This window comes from Phocoena phocoena, chromosome 1 (assembly GCF_963924675.1).
Source record: "Phocoena phocoena chromosome 1, mPhoPho1.1, whole genome shotgun sequence".
Classification (NCBI taxonomy): Eukaryota; Metazoa; Chordata; class Mammalia; order Artiodactyla; family Phocoenidae; genus Phocoena; species Phocoena phocoena.
In genome coordinates this window covers 148,118,752-148,138,272 of record NC_089219.1, presented here as the reverse complement: position 1 = coordinate 148,138,272, position 19,521 = coordinate 148,118,752, and the positions used below count along the sequence as shown (strand labels likewise).

The following is a 19,521-nucleotide window of genomic DNA, read 5'->3' as shown; positions in this document are numbered from 1 at the left end:
GAATCTTTTCTTTCCCACGTGACAGGTGAAAGAAAGAACACAAGGCCATGTCAGATGGGGTCTGCCATGGATACAGCTCCTCGGGGTGCCCATGATGACAATGATATGACTTACCAGTCCCACCTTCTTTCATCTACCCATTTTGCCTCCAGCAATGCTCTCTACCGGCCAGTAATAATTTTTATCTCTTGGTGTCTTCTACTCAGAGGAGCTTTTTCAGAAGTTTTCCTGGTGAAGCAAAGGGTAACTGGGAAGCTCTTTGCCCTGAAGTGCATCAAAAAGTCGCCTGCCTTCCGCGACAGCAGCCTGGAGAATGAGATCGCTGTGCTGAAAAAGTGAGTGGGTCCTAGGGTTGGTCGAGTGCAACCGTGGGATCACAACATTTCCTTCACACATTACCTTCGAGAAGGACTGGGGCTGAATTTCCACACCCAAAGGTATTACTCCCTTTGATTGAGCTAATGGGTCAGTTTGATCCATCAGCTATATTAGCCAGACAGCTGATTTTCTTTTTTTTTTTTTTTCAGCAAATTAACTAGTGATCAACTGATAGCAGAGTTGGTTTGTGTACATAAACCACAGGGTAATTAACTCAAAGGACCAAAAATCAATCGAGGGCCAACACCAGGAAGCATCCATAACTAAGGAAGCAGCACAAGATTTGGAAATGAGCCTCAGTTTCTTCCAAAGCAAATGCAGGTTCAGCACCCCGACTGTCATGAGGGAGCTGACACTAACAAATCATCAACTGTTTAGAGCGGGACTCATAAAACAAACCCTTGTGGAACCCCTATGGTGAACCAAAAGTTTATTAGGCATCAAGACCACCAGGATGAAACCAACAAAATTCCTTACCCTCAGGAGCTCGCATCTTGCGAACAGAGTCAAAGGTGCCCATAAGTAGCACCAGTCCCATTGGATGTGAGCCACACAGCAAAAGGCAGAGTTCAGAGGAGACAGAGATTCAGGTTGCCTATATGCGTGTTTTCACAAGTATGTGTTTCAGGTACATTTTCAAAGAAGACAGACCTTGGTGGATGAGTAGAATTTTGTGGAGGCAGGAGGGGCAGTACAGAAAGGGAAGTCTGGCCAAGAGTAGCATAAACTTTAACATAGAATCATGGACGGGCAAGGGATGTTAGGGGAGAGTTCGAACTGGAAGCCCCTGAACTGAGAGTGAGTACCGTCAAGGGACAAGAGGTGAAACTAAAATGGTCAAGTGGAATCTGATAATAAAGGGTCTTAGATGCCGTGATAAAGAATGTTGACTTTATTCTGTGGGCAAAGAAAAGTCATCAAAGGATTTTAAGTCAAAAGTCCCACGATCGGTTTTATATTTTAGAGCCATCCCTCTTAAGCATGGTGGTGGAGGATGGATTGGAGGATGCCAGCCTAGAGGACAGACCAATTGCCAGACTTTCTCAATAAGGGATTTCTCAATAAGGCAAGGGATGAGGATGCAAGCAAAGGTAGTGGCAAGATCACATGGTGGCAAGAAGACTGGGTTCAAGAAATTTTTCAGAGAGAGAGGTGATTAGGTTTGGGGGTTGGCTGGTAGGAGCGTAAAAAAGAAAAGCATTAAAAAGACCCTGAGAAAGTCGGATCTCAAAGAGATATTTGTACACCCACGTTCATAGCAGCATTATTCGTAATAACTAAACCATGGAAGCAACTCAAGTGTCCATCAGTGGATGGACGGATAAGCAAAATGTGGATATACATGCAATGGAATATTGTTCAGCCTTAGAAAGGAAGGAGATTCTGCAGTATGTTTGCAACATGGATGAACCTTGGGGACATTATGTTAAATGAAATTAGCCAGTCTGAAAAAGATATGTACTGTATGATCCCACTTATATGAGGTACTTAGAATAGTCAAAATCATAAAGACAAAAAGTAGACAGGTGGTTACCAGGGGCTGGGGGCAAGGAATAATGGGGAGTTATTGTTTAATGGGCCTAGAGCCTCAGTTTCACAAGACGATAACAGTTATGGGGATGGACAGAGGTGATTTTTGCACAACGATGTGAACGTATTTGATACCGCTGAATTGTACACTTAAAAAATGGTTAAGACGGAAAAAAATTGTTTATCATGAAACATATTAAAGTGTAAATAAAATATATATGTATAATTTAAGAAAAAAAAAGACCCTGAGATTGAGCTGTTATGTGGACAGTCATATCATTACTTGGGATAGCAAATGAAAAGGATGTGTAGGCTGAGAGGAAATAGAAATTGGTTGCAATATATTGAATATAAATATCCACCTATCTCTACATAGAGGTAGGTGTCTGGTAGGATGTTAGAGATGTAAGTCTGGACTTCAGGGAGATTAGGGTAGAGACTGTAAACTCATTGAGAGCAAGGACTAAGGTGGTCTTTCTTATCATTGCATTGTATCACCAGCCCCTAACAGCACAGGTGCTCAATAAATATTTGTTTAGTGAGTAAATCATCGATACATTACTGTTAGCATCGTCAGATTACAAATGTAGTTGAATCCATCATGTAGCCACTGCATGGGGTCTGTATTTTTTTTTAATATCTTAAAGATGCTAGCTACTATTGATTATGTGTTTTCTATTTCCCCAGGCACTGTTCTAAGCATTTTACACGTCTTATCTCTTTTCATCCTGATATAATTCTATGGGAAAGATGTACTTTACAGACAAGGAAAGTGAGGCTTAGAAGATCTGAGTAAACCAGCCAAGGTTACCCAGCTAGTAAGTGCCTGAGTCAGACCTGAACTCAGGTCCAACTGACTCCGAGTCTAAGTTAACCCTTGTGCCGCACAGCCTTGAGTAAAACTTCTTAGAGACTTTCCTCCTGGATGGGCATGCACAGAGATGCTGCCTAGAAACCAACCCCGCAGCTAATATGATAATTCTGCTTGCCTCAGCCTCTGAGTAATCCCAGACAAAGGTAATCTAGGGCAAGGTTTCTTGACCTCAGTGCTATTGACATTTTATTTTTTTTTAATATCTTTATTGGAGTATAACTGTTTTTCAATGTTGGTTAGTTTCCTCTGTACAACAAAGTGAATTAGCTATATGTATACATGTATCCCCATATCTCCTCCCTCTTGTTTCTCCCTCCCACCCTCCCTATCCCACCCCTCTAGGTGGTCACAAAGCACCGAGCTGATCTCCCTGTGCTATGCAGCTGCTTTCCACTAGCTATCTATTTTACATTCGGTAGTGTATATATGTCAGTGCTACTCTCTTACTTTGCTCTTGACATGTTAAACCAGCTAATTCTTTGTTGTGTTGAGGGCTGTCCTGAGCATTGTAGGATGTTTAGCAACACTCCTGTCTCTACCCACTAAATGCCAGGAGCACTTCCCCCCTCCCCAGTCGTGACAGTCAAAAATGTCACTGGATATTGCCAAAGATCCCCTCAGGGACAAAAGAGCCCCTGCTTAAGAATCACTGATCTAAGGCATCCCACTGAACTGACCCTCAAAATGAGCATCTGTCTTACTTCTCACAATATCCTGGAACAATAATTTTGCAGCACTTCCTCCGTGGTTACCCATGAGGAGGCTTAGCTAACCAAAATCCCACCTGTTGAGGGATCACACTTCATGCGATGTTTCTGAAGGAGACCTGGATACCCATTTTGTAGAATAACCTAGTGATCGATGCTCCCCTAGCCTCCCTCAGTTCTTTTTTTTTATTTTTTTATTTTTTTTTTTTATTTTTTGGTACGCGGGCCTCTCACTGTTGCGGCCTCTCCCGTTGCGGAGCACAGGCTCCAGACGCGCAGGTTCAGTGGCCATGGCTCACGGGCCCAGCCGCCCCGCGGCACACAGAATCCTCCCAGACCGGGGCACGAACCTGTGTCCCCCACATCGGCAGGCGGACTCTCAACCACTGCGCCACCAGGGAAGCCCAAGTCCTCCCTCAGTTCTTTTAACTTTCTCTTTTGGTAAAGTTTAAAGAGATTCCTGGAGTAACAATGAAGTATTTGTTCCCTGAAGGCACGAGGATCAATTACCCATTCAAAAATATGAACTGAACACCATTCTGGGAATCTTTTCTCTGGAATTTCTTTGTGACTGCCTACTTATTTGGAAGGCTTCACAAGGACCCTATCTTCCTAAACATTGTCAACAATAGTCTCTGAAAGAAATAAAAGTTCAGCTGGGCTAGATCTGCGTTCTTTGTCTGGACAACCTGAACCATATACCTTTCTCCATTACCCTTACTCTTCCTCAGGATCAAGCATGAAAACATCGTGACCTTGGAGGACATCTATGAGAGCACCACTCACTACTACCTGGTCATGCAGCTGTAAGTAGAAGGTGACCTGCTTCTCCACACATGTCTTGCGGGGCCTTAGAGGACTAGAAGAGGTTGGTCGGTGATGAGGGAAAGATGGTGATTAAAAGACAAGTCAAGAATTAGTGCAAGAGACCCTGAAATGCCAAGAGTTCCTTCTGGTCATGGATTTGTCCTGAGTGGACCAAGGGGTAAAACTAGGGCTGATGATTGAGTTGGTATGTACCAGTGTAACCTTACCACTTGTTAAAATATTTCCTACCGGTCAGCAAATAGCTGTGACCCTAACCTGTCCATCCTTCCCTGCTTCCTTATACCCCCAACTTTCTGGACCTCCCCACAACCCTACAATTGAAGGGGTAATGCCTGACATAGCAGGAGGCCTCCAGAACCCTTCTCTGGCACCATAGCTTGAGTCCATTTTGACCAGTCAGTCCATGTCCTCTTAACCGGGCATTAAATATTTTAACATCCTCCAGGGTGAAATTACCGTGAGAGTAGAAGCCACAGGTAGAGAGATATCAACTCAATAGAAAGAATGACTTTCTCAAGAGAGAGGCACCCAATGTTAACAATAAGCTGGTATTGTGTGTGTACCCATGTGTAGGACAGAAATGGCACCCCATTAGAAAGGTGTCCATGTCACTGTCATATCCAAATAAGAGCTATGCCTGAGAGTGACTGCTATAGGGCGGGTCAGTGCTCCTGAGGGCTCAGCCTTAGGCTCAGAGATGCTTCTGTGTATAAAGTACACACTCACACTCACACTCACACACCCATCACCCGACAATCTCAGCACAGCTGGATGCAATGTTTTTGACTGATAGGTTGATTCCTCAGAAATTTCAATGAGCTAACTCAGGCTGTTCACTCCTGGGCTCACCTGAGGCCCAGTGAATAGTGGTAGCAAGCAGTCAAGGGAGTGAGCTTGGAGGGGCCCAGAGCAGCACTAACAAGTAAGCAGGGACCATGTGGCACCTTAATGAGGCCAAGTCAACAGAATAGCACGCAGTCATCCAGGTAGGAAGGTGGGCAGGTTTAGATGTCACCAAAGTATGTCAAGCCTCCTAGAGCACAAGCTCCAGGACCCAGACCCGTCTGAGTCAGGAATTCATACCTGTGTACAAAGAGTGTCTTTCTCATGGGCCCCTAGCTCCCATAGCAGAGCCCAGAGCTTCAGGACAGAAACAAAAGGAGTAGGATGGTGTGCATTTTGATTAGAGAAATTCTACTTCCTTATTGCTGTATGGTGCTGTCACGTGTGTATATTCACAACCAGTGTCACTTGCAGCAACTACAGGGAATCAGGTTGCATCATAATGTATAGAAATAGTAAGAAAGTGACAAAAAATAAAACAGTCTGTCTTAGGAGGGAGTGAGTTCTCTGCCACTGATGTGTTCCAGTACTGTCTAGAAAACTTGGCAAAAATAGTGGAGAGAACGTTCAAGACATGGGGGTTGGACCTGACCTTAAAGCTCCTCTGAATCCTCAGATACCATACCATGTGAGCCTAAAAACACTATTACTATTAGAGCCACTATATGACTCTACCTCATAATTTCAGCTTTACGTAGCTCAACTTTCCAAAATGAAGAAAGAAATCCTGGCATAAGCCCAGTTAGCCTCACCTGCACTTCCTTCTCTTTTCTACTTTGTCTGATTTCGGCTTCACCTCTCCCTTGCATCATGGCTTCCTGTGTCCTAGGCCAGGAAAGAAGGCAGCTAAGAAACGTGTCCACAGGAAGCAATTATTGGCTTCCCTTTTTTTTTTTTTTTTTGACGTATAGTTGATTTACAATGTTGTGTTAGTTGATTATTGGCTTCTTGCAAAACCCTAACCAGAGGCATTTTGCACTTAAAAAACAACTTTCCAGGGAGAGGTCAATGGTTGACCCAAATAAATGACTCCCTGGTGATATCATTCCAGGTACCCAAAGAATGTGTTCTGAGGTTGGAGTAGTTCTCCCTGCACCCCTCAAATCATAGTCTGTGGGTACTTGCCTGTTCCACCACAGCTGTGTCCCCAGGACTACAGAACAAATGAATTCATGTCCCTTTGACCTGAAATAAGTACTGGATTCCTGCACTTGCCCCTGTGCCCACAGTGTTTCTGGTGGGGAGCTCTTTGACCGGATTCTGGAACGGGGTGTCTACACAGAGAAGGATGCCAGCCTGGTGATCCAGCAGGTGTTGTCAGCAGTGAAATACCTCCACGAGAATGGCATCGTCCACAGAGACTTAAAGGTGCCAAGGCGGGGCCCTCAATGGGAAACAGAGAATGACCCTTTAGGAAGCTACATGAGTCATGGGAAGTCTAAGCTCTGTAAAATGAGAGGGCTAGACTAGCTCATCCCTCAGATTCTAAAACAAATCTTGGGTGACAACAATCATTGTTCATTTGCACCTCAGCCTTTTCCTGAACTTTTCACTAGGCCTCACCCTACTAGGTTACCAAAATAATCCATACATTTCTTGGATTTAGCCACAGTCAAATTTAATAAATACTTATTGAAAGTCAACATTGCAACAGACACCTACCAGACTTTAGAGAGATCAGAGAAAATAAACTAAGGGTTGGTTTCCTCAACAAGCAAAACAGTCTTAGGGTAGTTAGAGATGAGAAGAGGGAAGGGTTAGTACATTAATAGTTATAAAGTTAAGCAAAGTCGGGCCAAAACCAAAACTCAAGGTGCTGGGTTAGAGGGGTTGAAGGTCCGGTAGGAAGAAGGAAGGAAGAATGGAGGGAGATTCATCTGGCTTTGAAGTCAGAAACACAGGATGCCCCTCCCTAAGAAATTTCCTTCCCTCAGGGGAAGGAAAGGGATGCTTGTTTCATGTGATTATATCCTGCATTACATGATATTTCTCTTCTCCCACAGCCTGAAAACCTGCTGTACCTCACCCCTGAGGAGAATTCTAAGATCATGATCACAGACTTTGGCCTCTCCAAGATGGAGCAGAATGGTGTCATGTCCACTGCCTGTGGGACCCCAGGCTACGTGGGTGAGTCTAGGAACAGAAGGGAGGTTGACCAGTTGGCTACACTCCACCGCATGGATGTTATTCATGAAGAAGGATTGTTGTGAGGAGACAGGGTTCAATTTCAGGGGTGATCCTGGTAGTACAGTCACTTATGAGGTTTAGGGCCAGCCAATCCATCTGGACCCTCCTGCTCACACATCCTACATCTTCAAAGGCATCCTACCCCTGAACCTTCCCACTCCTCCTGCCTATACTTTTGCTCTCACTTTTGCAGACAGACTCCCTGCCTTTATCTAGACCAGGGACAGAGAAAAGATCACAAACCCAGAGATCAGTAAATTGCTGAGAGGTTGGCCACTAGACCTCCTTCTACTTTCTCCCAGTCGGAAGAAGACCTCAGCCCCCCAACTGGTGGTATCCTGGAGGCACAGTGTTGTGTTTGAATCTGAGGAACTCAAATATGGGTCCCCAAATATACACCCAAGAAAATACCCTAGGAAACTGGCAGAAGTGGGGCCTCCTGCCTAACAGCCCTATAGGCTTCCAGGGCCCCCCAGAAGGTGAGAGCAGGCAGGGTACCAGGAGAGAACATTCATGGAATCTAAGAGGGAGAAAGCCAAAACTCAGAGCATCCACTACTGCCCCTTCCCTCTTAACCACTCATCACCTGATTGGGGCTGGGAGTGGGAAGAAGAACCCTGACTCGACAGAGGGAAGCTTCTCTCTCCCCAAAAGAGAGGTTTGTCACTTACCAGCACATATTGAGTCCATTGGATACAAATCCCTGGTATCTGGGATAAATGCAGACAGCAGCTCACTACTGCCTTAGAGCTCCCTATCAGAGGAAGACATGGCCCATGCCCTCATGGAGCTCTTGATCTGATGGGTAGACTAAGCCCTGCCCTCAGAAGGTAACAGAGACTGATGGGACAGTTACTACTCAATGGAACTCCTCAATTAATGGAACTTCTGCTTTCAGGGAGATCCCAATCTAGTGGGAGAGACAGCCTTCACCTTGCAGATTTCCCTGTCTGCAAGGAGACACAAGGTCCCTGTACTGGGGGGTCCCCCATCTGAGTGGGGAGATATAAGCCCTGCCTCCAGAGAGTACTCAGTATAATGGGGAAAACATAGCCCTGGAGATCCCCAGTCTGATGGGGGAGTCATAGGCCCTGTCATGGGAACTTTCAGTCTGATGGAGGAAGATTTAGTCTGCTGGGAAAGACACAATCCCTGCCCTAGGGGAATTTTCAGTCTTAAAAAACAACACTATCCCAGGCGCTACCCTAGTCCTCTTCGCTAAGCTGCGTCCTGACACTTGTCCCTCACCCCTCAGCCTTCTCTCTTGCCCCTGCTCAGCTTTGACTCTGCCTTTGGTTTGCTGCAGCTCCGGAAGTGTTGGCCCAGAAACCCTACAGCAAGGCTGTGGATTGCTGGTCCATTGGAGTCATCACTTACATATTGTGAGTAGAAGCTGGCATTGGCTCAGTTCCCGAGGAATCTCAGAGCCTGCTCACCCTTTCTTCTCTCCTCCCCATCTCAGCTCCTTGAGTAGCATCCACCTCCAAAGCACGTGCATGTACACACGCACGCACACACGCGTGCACACATACACACTTACGCACACAGCTCCAAAGGCTCTTGTCCTGATCTCCACCAGGTTATAAAAACAGAGCTCAGTGTGAACCCACCGTTCAGCCACATGGCACTCCCTGTTTAAGCACCCCACCCCCATTTACTGTGTATAAATGTATTGAGTCCCACTCTGTAGAATGAGCAGTAAAAGAGGCAGAAGCCAAGCTAAGCTTAGAAGCCAAGTGGGCAAAATGTTCACATCTCAGATATGTCTCCTGGCGACGTCAGCCCAAGGCAAAATGATGGCCTGGATGAACCCGAACTCGGTCACTGCTCCTCTCCACACGTTCTCAGGCTCTCCCTTCCAAACCTGCTCACCGCCTCTTCCCCAGCATCCCTTCTCACCTGTAGCAAACTCTGCTCTTAGGAAAATAACCTGCGATTAATCATTTACTCCTTAGTGTGGATACATTTCTCTGTTTCCTCAGCTTCTGTTGAATAATGCTTCTCGTCATTCATCTACTCAACAAATATTCACTGACTGTCTGCTCTGTGCCAATCAGTGGTTTAAGTACTGAAGAATGACGAACAAAGGAGCCTAAAAAATCCCTCATGAAACTTACCTTCAAGTGGACGTTTCTACCATCCTTCTTAAAAATAGTTTATATATCATCTGAGAGTCAGGGGAAGTATGTGGAGAGGTGGTGAGGGTTTGGGGGGTATAATGATCAAAGAGGCCTTTCAGGGTGGCCTGTTCCAAGCTTTGACTCCTGCATAAACACTTGACAGAACCTGCATCATTCCTGAATCAGAGGCAGACCCATGTCCTGGTCACACTGCTGGTGGGGACCTTTATGTTGCCTGCCTGTGTATATAGTGGGAGGCTGGACGGAGGGGAGAGGTTGGCCCAGGGAGGATGGGGTCGTTCAGCAGCATGTACCTTCCTATTCCACTGCAGGCTGTGTGGGTATCCCCCCTTCTATGAAGACACTGAGTCTAAGCTTTTTGAGAAAATCAAGGAGGGCTACTATGAGTTTGAGTCTCCGTTCTGGGATGACATTTCTGAGTCAGGTAAGACCAGCCAGTGTGAAGGACAAAATAACAGGCTCAAGGCAGAGGCTGCCAAGAGACAAGAGCTTAACAAAGGATGCCAGTCCTGGCTCTTGACGGTCCCTGGGGAATCTAACAGAACAGGCTCCAAGGAAAGTGGAGAAATCTTCATCTGGGTCAAAGGCCAAGTAAGTGATTCGCATCTCAGGTTAATGCTTTTGTTTTCCTGGAGGCAGAACCGCAGTATGTCTGATAACAGTGGAGGAGGTGGTTCAGATAAGGGGCCAGGAGGGCAGAGCCAGGCACAAGGGAGTGTTCCAGGCAGGAGTGGCAAAACCAAGGCCAAGTTTTGCCTTTCACGTATCAAGATCAGGCGTCTGCAATGTCTGTGTGTGGGAAGGTTATGAGTGTTTGTTGTTGGGTCCATTAAGTGGGGATCAGAGCTGGGATAAGCTAGCATTCACACGTGTACCCATGTGCGGTGCTGGCCTCTGACTGGTGCAAATGTGCACCCGCGTGGCATCAGGCACGTGGGTGCCTCATGCCCAGAGATGTATCTCCAGTGTTGGGTGGGTGACACGGCTGCGTAGAGCCTTTCTGGTGGTTTGTGGTGGGTTGTTGCTAGGTGGTTTGGTTTTTTCTCTCTTTCAAGACTCTTAAAATTGCCTCTTTGGAAGATGAGCTAAAGCTTTCAGTGCCACCCACCAGCCTGGAAGTGAATTTCCATCAGTCATGAAATCTGGTCCTTATCTGTTGTATCTTTGATTGCTCCCCCTAGCCAAGGATTTTATTTGCCACTTGCTGGAGAAGGACCCGAATGAGCGGTACACCTGTGAGAAGGCCTTGAGGCACCCCTGGTGAGTGAGGAATGGGGGATGGGCTCTAGACCCTCACCTGTTGTTCCGCAAACACCATGCTGACTCGCTCACAGCGTGTTTCCCTGGAGTCTGCTTGCCCTAGCTGTTTACTGTTTGACATCCAAAGAGCACAGACCAGATCCAGCTAGAGAAGAAAATAGCATTTAAGTAAGTGGATTCTGACCCAATGGTGGCAGCTGGGTCGTCTAGTCAAGTTCAGGAGGCAGATACAGCTAGACAGGTAACTTTGCCCTGTCCCTAAGAGCAGCATTTTACTCTGGGATCAAAGTCTGTTCCATGCAAGGTGCGCTGAGAACAATCACAAAGCAGCCAATTGGTAAAGCAGGTAAATAAAGTCTTGAAACACTTCTTTTTTCATGCTACACCCCTGCTGGAAAATTTACAAGCTCCCCAGTCGCCACCACAGCAAGCCTAGGTTTTCCCTAATCTGGCCTGACCCGTTACCTCCAACTTCATTTCTCAGGATTCCCAGAGTACCTTCTGTATTCCAGAAAGGCCTAATAGCTATATTGCTCTCCCTGCCCTCCCCCGCCTTCTAAACCCAAATTACACCTTGGATCATACCATTCTCACCACATCAAATGCCCTGCAATCGATGTAGCATTCTTCAGGCTCCAGAGCAGTTTTTGTCCTTCTCTAAAGCCCTGCCCCCTGCAATCTGGACAGACGTCCCGTCTTTCCTTATCCATTACACAGCTCACCATGAATTACTCTAGTTCATGGCATGAAACAAGGCTTCAAACCTACACTGTAAGCCCCTAGCGATCAGGGCCACGTCTGTTACTTCTCTGGGTCCCTAAGTACCTAGAAAGTATTATGTACGTGGCAAGTGTCTGAGGGACACTTAAGAGATGGATGAATAACAGGCCGAGGGGACAAGAAAAGGGCAGCCTGTATTGGGTGGCTTTACTGAGGAAGGAGAAGGTGGGTTCTGAGCAAAGTTTTGAGCCAAAGGATGGTGACAGCCCAAACGCCCTCTGACATGGGGTGGGGGGATGGGGGTCAGTAAACTCTTTTTCTATAAAGTGCCAGATAGGAAATATTTTAGGCTTTGCTGGCCGTATCGTCTCCATGGCAACCACTCAATCTGCCCGTTACAGCTCGGAAGCAGCATAGCCCATAGCTGAATGAACGGGCGCGTCTGTGTTCCAGCAAGATCTAATTTACAAAAGCAGGCATAAAGTAGATTTGGTCCACAGGCTATAGGTTGCCCACCCAGCTCTAAAGCAAGTTTCTAAAGCATAGGCCCCCTATGGCCTGCCCGGCGGAAAGAGGAGCCCTGCCTCCAGCCCCTTCGTAGCTCCGGCTGCCCTTGTCCTGAGGCAGTCCACTCAGTTTACCCTGGACCTGCATGCCCAGCCCCCGGCCCAACCCCTGGCTGAGTCCCTGTAACCACCACTAGCCAGGGGTCCCCTCCACGTCCACAGGATTAACGGAAACACAGCTCTCCACCGGGACATCTACCCGTCAGTCAGCCTCCAGATCCAGAAGAACTTTGCCAAGAGCAAGTGGAGGGTGAGTGGTCCTCTCCAGGAGGCGGGCAGGCTGTCTAGGCCCTGGAGGCTGGGCTGGGGCAGCTGGGGGAGGGGCTTCCCTTGGGGTCTCCCGGCAGACCCTGGAGTTCCCTGAACCCTCTCTGAAATGAGAAGTGTACACATCGGTTTCAAGAGGTCCCAGGGCAAAGGGAAAGCTTAAGCCTCACGGCCCTCTGAGGATGGAGACGGCCAGAGACTGGTCTCGTGTCTCCTCAGCAAGCCTTCAACGCAGCAGCCGTGGTACACCACATGAGGAAGCTACACACGAACATGCACAGCCCAGTTGTCCGCCCGGACGTGGAGCACGGGCCTCCCGTCACTCAAGCGTCTGAAGCCTCAAGACCCAGCTCCCCTGAGATCACCATCACCGAGGCACCCACCCTGGACCAGAGTGTGGCCCTCCCTGCCCTGACCCGGCTGCCCTGCCAGTATGGTCCCCGGCGCACCGCCCCTGGGGGCAGGTCCCTCAACTGCCTGATCCACGGCTCCCTCCGCATCAGCAGCAGCCTTGTGCCCATGCAGCAGGGGCCCCTGGCCATCGGGCCCTGCGGTTGCTGCTCCAGCTGCCTGAGCGTCGGGACCAAAGGGAAGTCCTCCTACTGCTCTGAGCCCACGCTCCTCAAAAAGGCCAACAGAAAACAGTACGTATTTTCAGCCAAAGCCCAAGGCCTAGCCCTGCTCAGCCTGGGTCTGAAAGAACTCAGGCAATGGAGCTGAAAGAAATTGACCAAAGAGTCTCTCCCATTTGGGGGCAGCTCTGTAGGGTGGAAGAGCTCTGGATGGGGGGAGAGGAGGGGGTCAAGGGAAATGCCTCCAGTCCTGTCCCCACCCCTCACCAGCTGTGTGGCCACTGTCATTTCAATCCATATCTCTGTTTCTAGTTTGCTCATCTGTAAAATGGGTTGATTGGATCATACCTGCTCAGCCTGCCCCACAGAGGTACTGTCAAAGTTTAGTGAGGCAACAGGGATTATAAATGCCTGCAGAAAGCTGGGTAGATGTGAGTGGTGGGCGTTAGATTCCTTGAGTTTCCAGGGCCTCTGTGTTTTAGGGGGACATTGGGGGCTTGGTTATCTCATTCATCTTTTCTATAAAGGCTCGTGTTTCTGAACCTCATAAAGGGAGGGCTGAGTGGCAGCCACAGACACAGAGAGTTATCCCGGCTCTCCTTCCTCCTCAAATACTCCATCATAGCCGGCCGCTCCATTTCCTTTCTAGGAACTTCAAATCGGAGGTCATGGTGCCAGTTAAAGCCAGCGGCAGCTCCCACTGCCGGGCGGGGCAGACTGGAGTCTGTCTCATTATGTGATCCCAGGGGCCTGTGTCTATGTCACTACAATTTTCAGGTGAGGGAACTAGAGGGAGGAGGGCCAGGGCCGTGGGCTCAGGGGGAAATCGCAGTCACAGAGTCTCAGTGATGGGGTCCAAGGGGTACCAGAGGCGACAGCACCCCCCCACCCTGAACCCCCTTCTTCTGCAGGAGAGATAGCTATTCACCTCTTCTCTGCCTTTCCAAACCTGGAGTCTACGCTGCAGTGGGAAGAAGGGAAAGCAAGCCGAGCAAGGCCTGATCAGAAGCAGCAGACAGCTGCCACCTGGAACAGACCCTCACAGAAGGCCCAGGAGTGAGTCCCCAAGCGTGGAGCCCTCACCGAAGCTGTGGGCGGGCGGAGCGGCACCCGAGGCTTCCAGGTCCCCCTGGCCTGCCTTCTCCGTGCCCCCAACCCTACGTGCCGTGGCTCTGCACAGTGTCCGTAGATAGCTCTCACCCAGGTCTGTGTCGTTCGTCATGAAAAGCTTAATGGGCTGGCCAAGCTGTGTCACCATCTCCGAGCAAAGCCATATGGAGCATCTACCCAGACTCCCCGCTCAGCACACCCTGGATCTTGCCTCTCCAGCCTCCGTCCTCGTAGCCATAATGGGCTCGTTAATGGAGTGGCCTGCGTATCTGCATGAATGACAGGCAGCTTCGTGGTCTGCTTGTGATCTCTCCAAGTTCAAATCCTAACTCCAGGATTAGCTCCAAACCTGGCCAGCCTACGCCCAGCGCTCTTCTGATCCACCTCTCTCCCTGCCCCCATCCAAAAGCAGGACCACACCCTCCAAGATGAAAAAGAAAGAAACCCAAGGCAAGGTACCGTAAGGAATTATTATCCTGGCCGGATGCCCTCTACACACACACTCAATTAAGTGAAAATTGGAAGTTGACTGTTCTTTCAGCGAGTAATTCAGATCCTGGCTCTGCTCCCCTCTCTCTCTCTCTGAAAATCAGACACATTGCTCTTGTCCCTTCCCAGTTTTCTGGTCTCCCGCTCCCTCCAGCTTCAGGCTCTGTGTTGTGCTGAATAAAATGAACATATTTTTTTCTATGAGGCTTCTTTTGGTTCTTCTCTAAGTCAGAAGCAGCTCAGGGGCTTCTGGGCCTCCTGGAGTGGAAAATGCACAGAGAGCTTGAGGTCAGGTAGGACCTAGCGACGGTAGGAGTGGTCGGGGGACACACAGTGGGCCAGGCACCTAGTGACATGAGCTACACGCATCAACTCATTTCCTTCTCAGAACAACCCCCTTGGCGGAGGTGCCACCGGAACCCAGACAGTCCAGCCCAAGCAGCCATCCTCCTAATGCCTGTAATAGATGAACTTGGGTTTGAGACCTAGCTCTGCCCTGCCTGCCACATCTGTGACCTTGGGGGAGCCACTGAACCTTTTGTGCCTTGGTTTCCTCACTTGGGGACAACAGTGCCACCTACATCATGAGATAATGCAGATGATGTATCTAGCATAGAGCTCAATAAGTAATTACTCTGATCAATAAAGACCAAGAAGTTCATGTAGATAAAATGCTAGCACAGCGTCCGGGCCACAGTTAGCACACAAACGTTCGTGCCATTTCCATATTTTCAGCACACACACACACACACACACACACACACACACACACACACACACACATACACACACATCCATTTACAGCTTCTTTTTGAGATCTCTGGAGACACAGGGTCTGGTCTTAGTTCTGCCTCTAGGAGCTGTGTGATTTTGAACAGCTTGCTTCCCGTCTCTGGATTTCTACATTTTCTTCTGTAAACGAGAAACTGTATAGTTGTCCAGAGGTGAAAACGCCTCCTCTGGTCTCTCAAGTATAAAATCCATCAGTTGCTGGAGCAAAGGGGCCCCGTCTCCCTAAGTCTGGGTGATGAGTCGCTAGACAGAGCAGAGTGGGGGCAGCCTATTTTTCACCCACCACCAGGCCTCGGGCTTGAGCAGAGGAGTCCCCAGGAACCCCAGATGGGAGACAGAAACAAATGAGAAATGTTTACTTCACAGGGAGACAGACTATTTCCCCTCTTTGAAACTCCATGCTCCTTTCTATAGATTTTTATTGGGCTTTTCACTTGTACATCATTTTTAGTTATGTTTCTGTGTTGGTCCAGGATTCAGCCTCAACGGAGAATGAAGGGCAAGGACACCGCCCAGCCAAGCACCCTCCTCTTGAGAGCTCCTGGTTACAATGATGTGGCCTGCCTCCACCACGTCTGTCCCTCAGCGGTAGTTGTCCCATCAGCCCAGGCTCAGCTGCAGCCCAGAGTAACCCTAACAACTGCACACCAGGGTGGTCCAGGCTGTGCTTTAGGTTGCATAAAATTTTCCTGCAGCTGGACGGTATTCCAAGCCAGCCTGGCCCCCAGGAGCAAAGAGGGCAGATGAGCAGGGCCGCAGGCTGGACGCTGGCGCATCACTTGCAGGTGGCGTAGTAGAGCACGCGCCCGTTGATGTGGTTCCGGATCTGCTCCACGTGCTTCTCCAGCCCCGTCAGGTCCGCCGAGCGAAGCATGATGGCCTGGCTGCCCCGAAGCAGCTCCGACTCCATGTCTGAGGGCAGATGGAACAACAGGGGGAGGAAGACGACTCCCAACCCTTCCTTCTCCTCCCACCCACCTGGATGCAGCATCTGCGGGAGAAATCACCTCCACCTGGAGGGAGTCTGGCCCCTAAGGCAGCTCTCTCCAGCCTCAGGCCTCTCCAGCCCCCATCCCACTCTTAGAGAAACATGGCATGGGCCAGACCCAGGAAGCCCTTACCCCAAGGATCCTCTGCCCCTACTCTTCTCCTCCGCTCTAGCCAGAGTTGTCCCAGGCTGATGAGGGAGGCCACTGGCACCAAGATAAGAAACCCGCTATGTTGGACCCAGACAGCTGCCATCCCACCAATGATTCCTCAGGTGGGCACCAGGGCAAAAGAGCTGGGTGACCAGAATTCCTCCCCATCGTCTCTCCCCAAAAATGCCACTCCAGATAAATCTAGTCCTCCCCCTTCGGTCCATTCCACATCCCACCACCAGATTATGTGTGGAGGATATGAAGGACTCCAAAGTGATCGAGTCCAGCCTGTCCCCCCCCTGTCATCCTAAGCAGGGCCCCCTGGACCACATTCATGAGGGCTGGTACCCAGCCTCAGCCTGAACTTTCCAGGAACAGGGCCAGGGGGCACTGTCTCACAAGGCTCCAACTCTAGGCAGTTCTGCTTGTTAAAAAGTCTTCTGGTTAAGCCAGAATCTGAGCACAGCTTGCTGCCACCCAATTGTCCCAGGTCTGTCTCCCGGGGTGTAGGAATCTATTCTTTCTGTTTCCTACGTGGCAGTCCTTCGCATGTCTGAGGCCCCATCTTCCCCAGATGAAACCGCCCAAGCTCCTTCGTCCACTCCCCATCTGATATAATCACCAGGCCTTCCCTACATCCCAACCCTGGCCACCCTCCCCCTCAAGTGTGTGGGTTCGTCAATATCCCTTTTGAAGCTGTAGTAGCCTCCACTGAACTCGATCTCACCTGGGAGATCAGCAGAGTGTAACAGGGTTATTAACAGACTGACATTCAGCCAGTGGGTACCCACATGGACCTATGAGTTAATAAAACACTGAAATGTTTACAGTTGCTGTTCTGTTCCCCGACCCCCATCCCCAGAGGCTCCTTAAGCATCCTTCTCCCCATAACCCTGCAATTCAAGGTAAATTCCTGCAAGCAGGTAAATGCTTGCTCCAATGCTACAACCTGAGCCTTTCTGGCTGGTAGGTAGGTGCAGGACACACCAGTCACTAAATATTTTTAATATCATCCTTGAGCCATTACTCCCTTTGTCTTGGCTGCTTTGAATTTATTAGCTCTTTTGGCAGGAGCAAAGGCACTTCTGGCTTATATCAAGCTTACAGTTACTCAAAACTCTTGGGTCTTTTTCGGGTGAGTAACAACTCATACGTGTTTATCACTAACCGGTTATAAAGTGTTTAGCTACATTACCCACTGAGAAGCCAGACCTCACCTGAGCTATACTTGTGAGTTTAGGTCCAAACAAGGCCAGAGTGAGGGGGAATTTTTCTCCTTACTTAATTTTATCCTGTTAGTTTCAGCCCATCCTTTTAGACTTCTGAGAGTGCCTTAGAATGCTGGTTCTGTTATCTAGTGCATTAACTACCTGTCATCCTCAGATCTGATTAGCAAATTCTTTATCTTCATACAAGACACTGACGGACAGGGCCAGGGCGTGCACTGACCCAGCCCTGGACTCCTCCATCTAGGTCAGCTCCTCTCGCCTCCCCCTTCAGTTGTGGCCGGCCATAGCCACTGTCAACTTGCCAGCTCACCTTTCTCCATAGTGTCCATCTAGCTAGCCAAACAGATTTTTGTCAAAAGCTTTCTCTAAAATTCAAAGAGGCTCTGGTTTTGTCATTCACAGGGCAGTGACCCCATCATCACATCTCAGAGACTGAGCCTGAAAATCTCTGTTCTCCTTTCCAAGGAACCTCAGAACCCTTTCGAAAGCTTCTTTCATTATGGTTTGCCATATTCAAAACCCTTGGATGGTTTCCTACTGCCTCCAGGGCTGAGTCTACCCACCTCCTCCTGGCATCGGGGCCGGCCACGTGGACCAGCCACACTGGCTCCATGCTACTTCTCTCCCACCTGTTCTCTCTTCATCAACCCTCCTCTCCAGTTGGGTGATCCCGCCTCCATCCTCAGAACATGTCTTGATGTCCCTTCTCCTCCTCACAGCCTCTTCCAGGCTTATACATCCTCCCAGGCCCACTTCAAATCTTATCTTTTTTGAACATTACCTTCCCTGAACATTTCTCTCTGACGTTACTTATCCTCTGAGCCCCTAGAGCTTCTATTATTTGGGCTTTTATCACAGTCCTCTTTGTGCTATTAAATAGTTTCATGAAGCTGGTGGCCAATAGGAAAAAATGGATTGCGAGCCTCTTGAGGGCAGGCCTAGTCTTTGTGAACATGTCCACACGCCTCAAAGTCACATTATATGCCTTGTACTTACTAGGTGCTCAGGAAATCCCTATTGATCTCACTGCCTTAGCACTGCTAGCTCCAAACATTAGGCCTCAGAAACCCTGGGTTGGGAGCAGCCTTCAGAGATGCCCTGAAGTCCAAGTCCCTGGACAACTCCCTCACCTTTCATCTTGTCCATCATCGCCATGGTTTCCCCAAACAGTTCCTCCGCCTCCATCTTGATGCTTAAGATCCGGCTGCCCTGCTCTCCCAGCGTGGGGCTCTGACCCAGCCGGTCCTTCAACTCAGCATACTTTTGCTTTATTCTCTCAAATCCCTGAAAAAGGAAGAACAGTCTCCACATCATCATCATCCCAAGTCCTAAAGACCTTTGGCTAAAGGACCTGATGTAACCCAAATCAGCACACAGAGATGAGGTGCCTCCTAATATCCCCAATGGGTTAATTCTGCCTATAAAAGCCCCTGGGCCACAAGCCATACCTTAACTTCTGTATTTCCTCTCCCTTCATCTACAGTGCCAGCACAGGGCCAGGTACACAGTTGTCACTTAATAGTATGCTTGGCAGCTTGGCCATTGTACCGGGACCACCGGTACCCTGGAGACACTGAAACTGGCTCTTCAACCTTCTCTCTGATCTAATTCTGACAGTGATGGGGCTCAGGTTGGGCTAAGTCAAGAGTTTCTGTCTGGGCTGGATAACCATGACAGGGGACAAGCTCTGGATCAGGTGTCAAGAGACCTCCTTTGTAGATGAGCTTTAGGTCTGAACAGAGTCACTTCATCTGTGAGAGGAGAGGGATCGGACTGCCTGTTTCCAGCATCCCTGAGCCAGCTCCACCAAAGGCATCCAGAGGGAGAATTCAGATACCTGGCCAGGTGTGCCTTAATCCTGAAGCCCCCGCTGGATATTTCAGAATAAA

At 48.9% G+C, this 19,521-nt stretch overlaps 2 protein-coding genes across 2 annotated transcripts in view; one reads left to right on the top strand and one right to left on the bottom strand.

Moving 5' to 3' along the window:
* Positions 1-13,651, top strand: part of CAMK1G (calcium/calmodulin dependent protein kinase IG) — a 28,373-nt gene extending 14,722 nt beyond the window's left edge. Inside the window, exons 3-12 of the mRNA XM_065873977.1 lie at positions 207-335; positions 4,221-4,295; positions 6,390-6,528; positions 7,164-7,287; positions 8,654-8,729; positions 9,800-9,912; positions 10,670-10,748; positions 12,197-12,284; positions 12,521-12,945; positions 13,523-13,651. Coding sequence (XP_065730049.1) covers positions 207-335; positions 4,221-4,295; positions 6,390-6,528; positions 7,164-7,287; positions 8,654-8,729; positions 9,800-9,912; positions 10,670-10,748; positions 12,197-12,284; positions 12,521-12,945; positions 13,523-13,613 — 1,339 coding nt within the window. The 3' untranslated portion in view covers positions 13,614-13,651. The remainder of the gene's footprint in view (positions 1-206; positions 336-4,220; positions 4,296-6,389; positions 6,529-7,163; positions 7,288-8,653; positions 8,730-9,799; positions 9,913-10,669; positions 10,749-12,196; positions 12,285-12,520; positions 12,946-13,522) is intronic.
* A 2,388-nt stretch (positions 13,652-16,039) lies between these two features.
* Positions 16,040-19,521, bottom strand: part of LAMB3 (laminin subunit beta 3) — a 38,372-nt gene continuing 34,890 nt past the window's right edge. The window contains exons 21-22 of the mRNA XM_065883049.1: positions 18,763-18,916; positions 16,040-16,176 (exon numbers count right to left, since the gene is read on the bottom strand). Coding sequence (XP_065739121.1) covers positions 16,040-16,176; positions 18,763-18,916 — 291 coding nt within the window. The remainder of the gene's footprint in view (positions 16,177-18,762; positions 18,917-19,521) is intronic.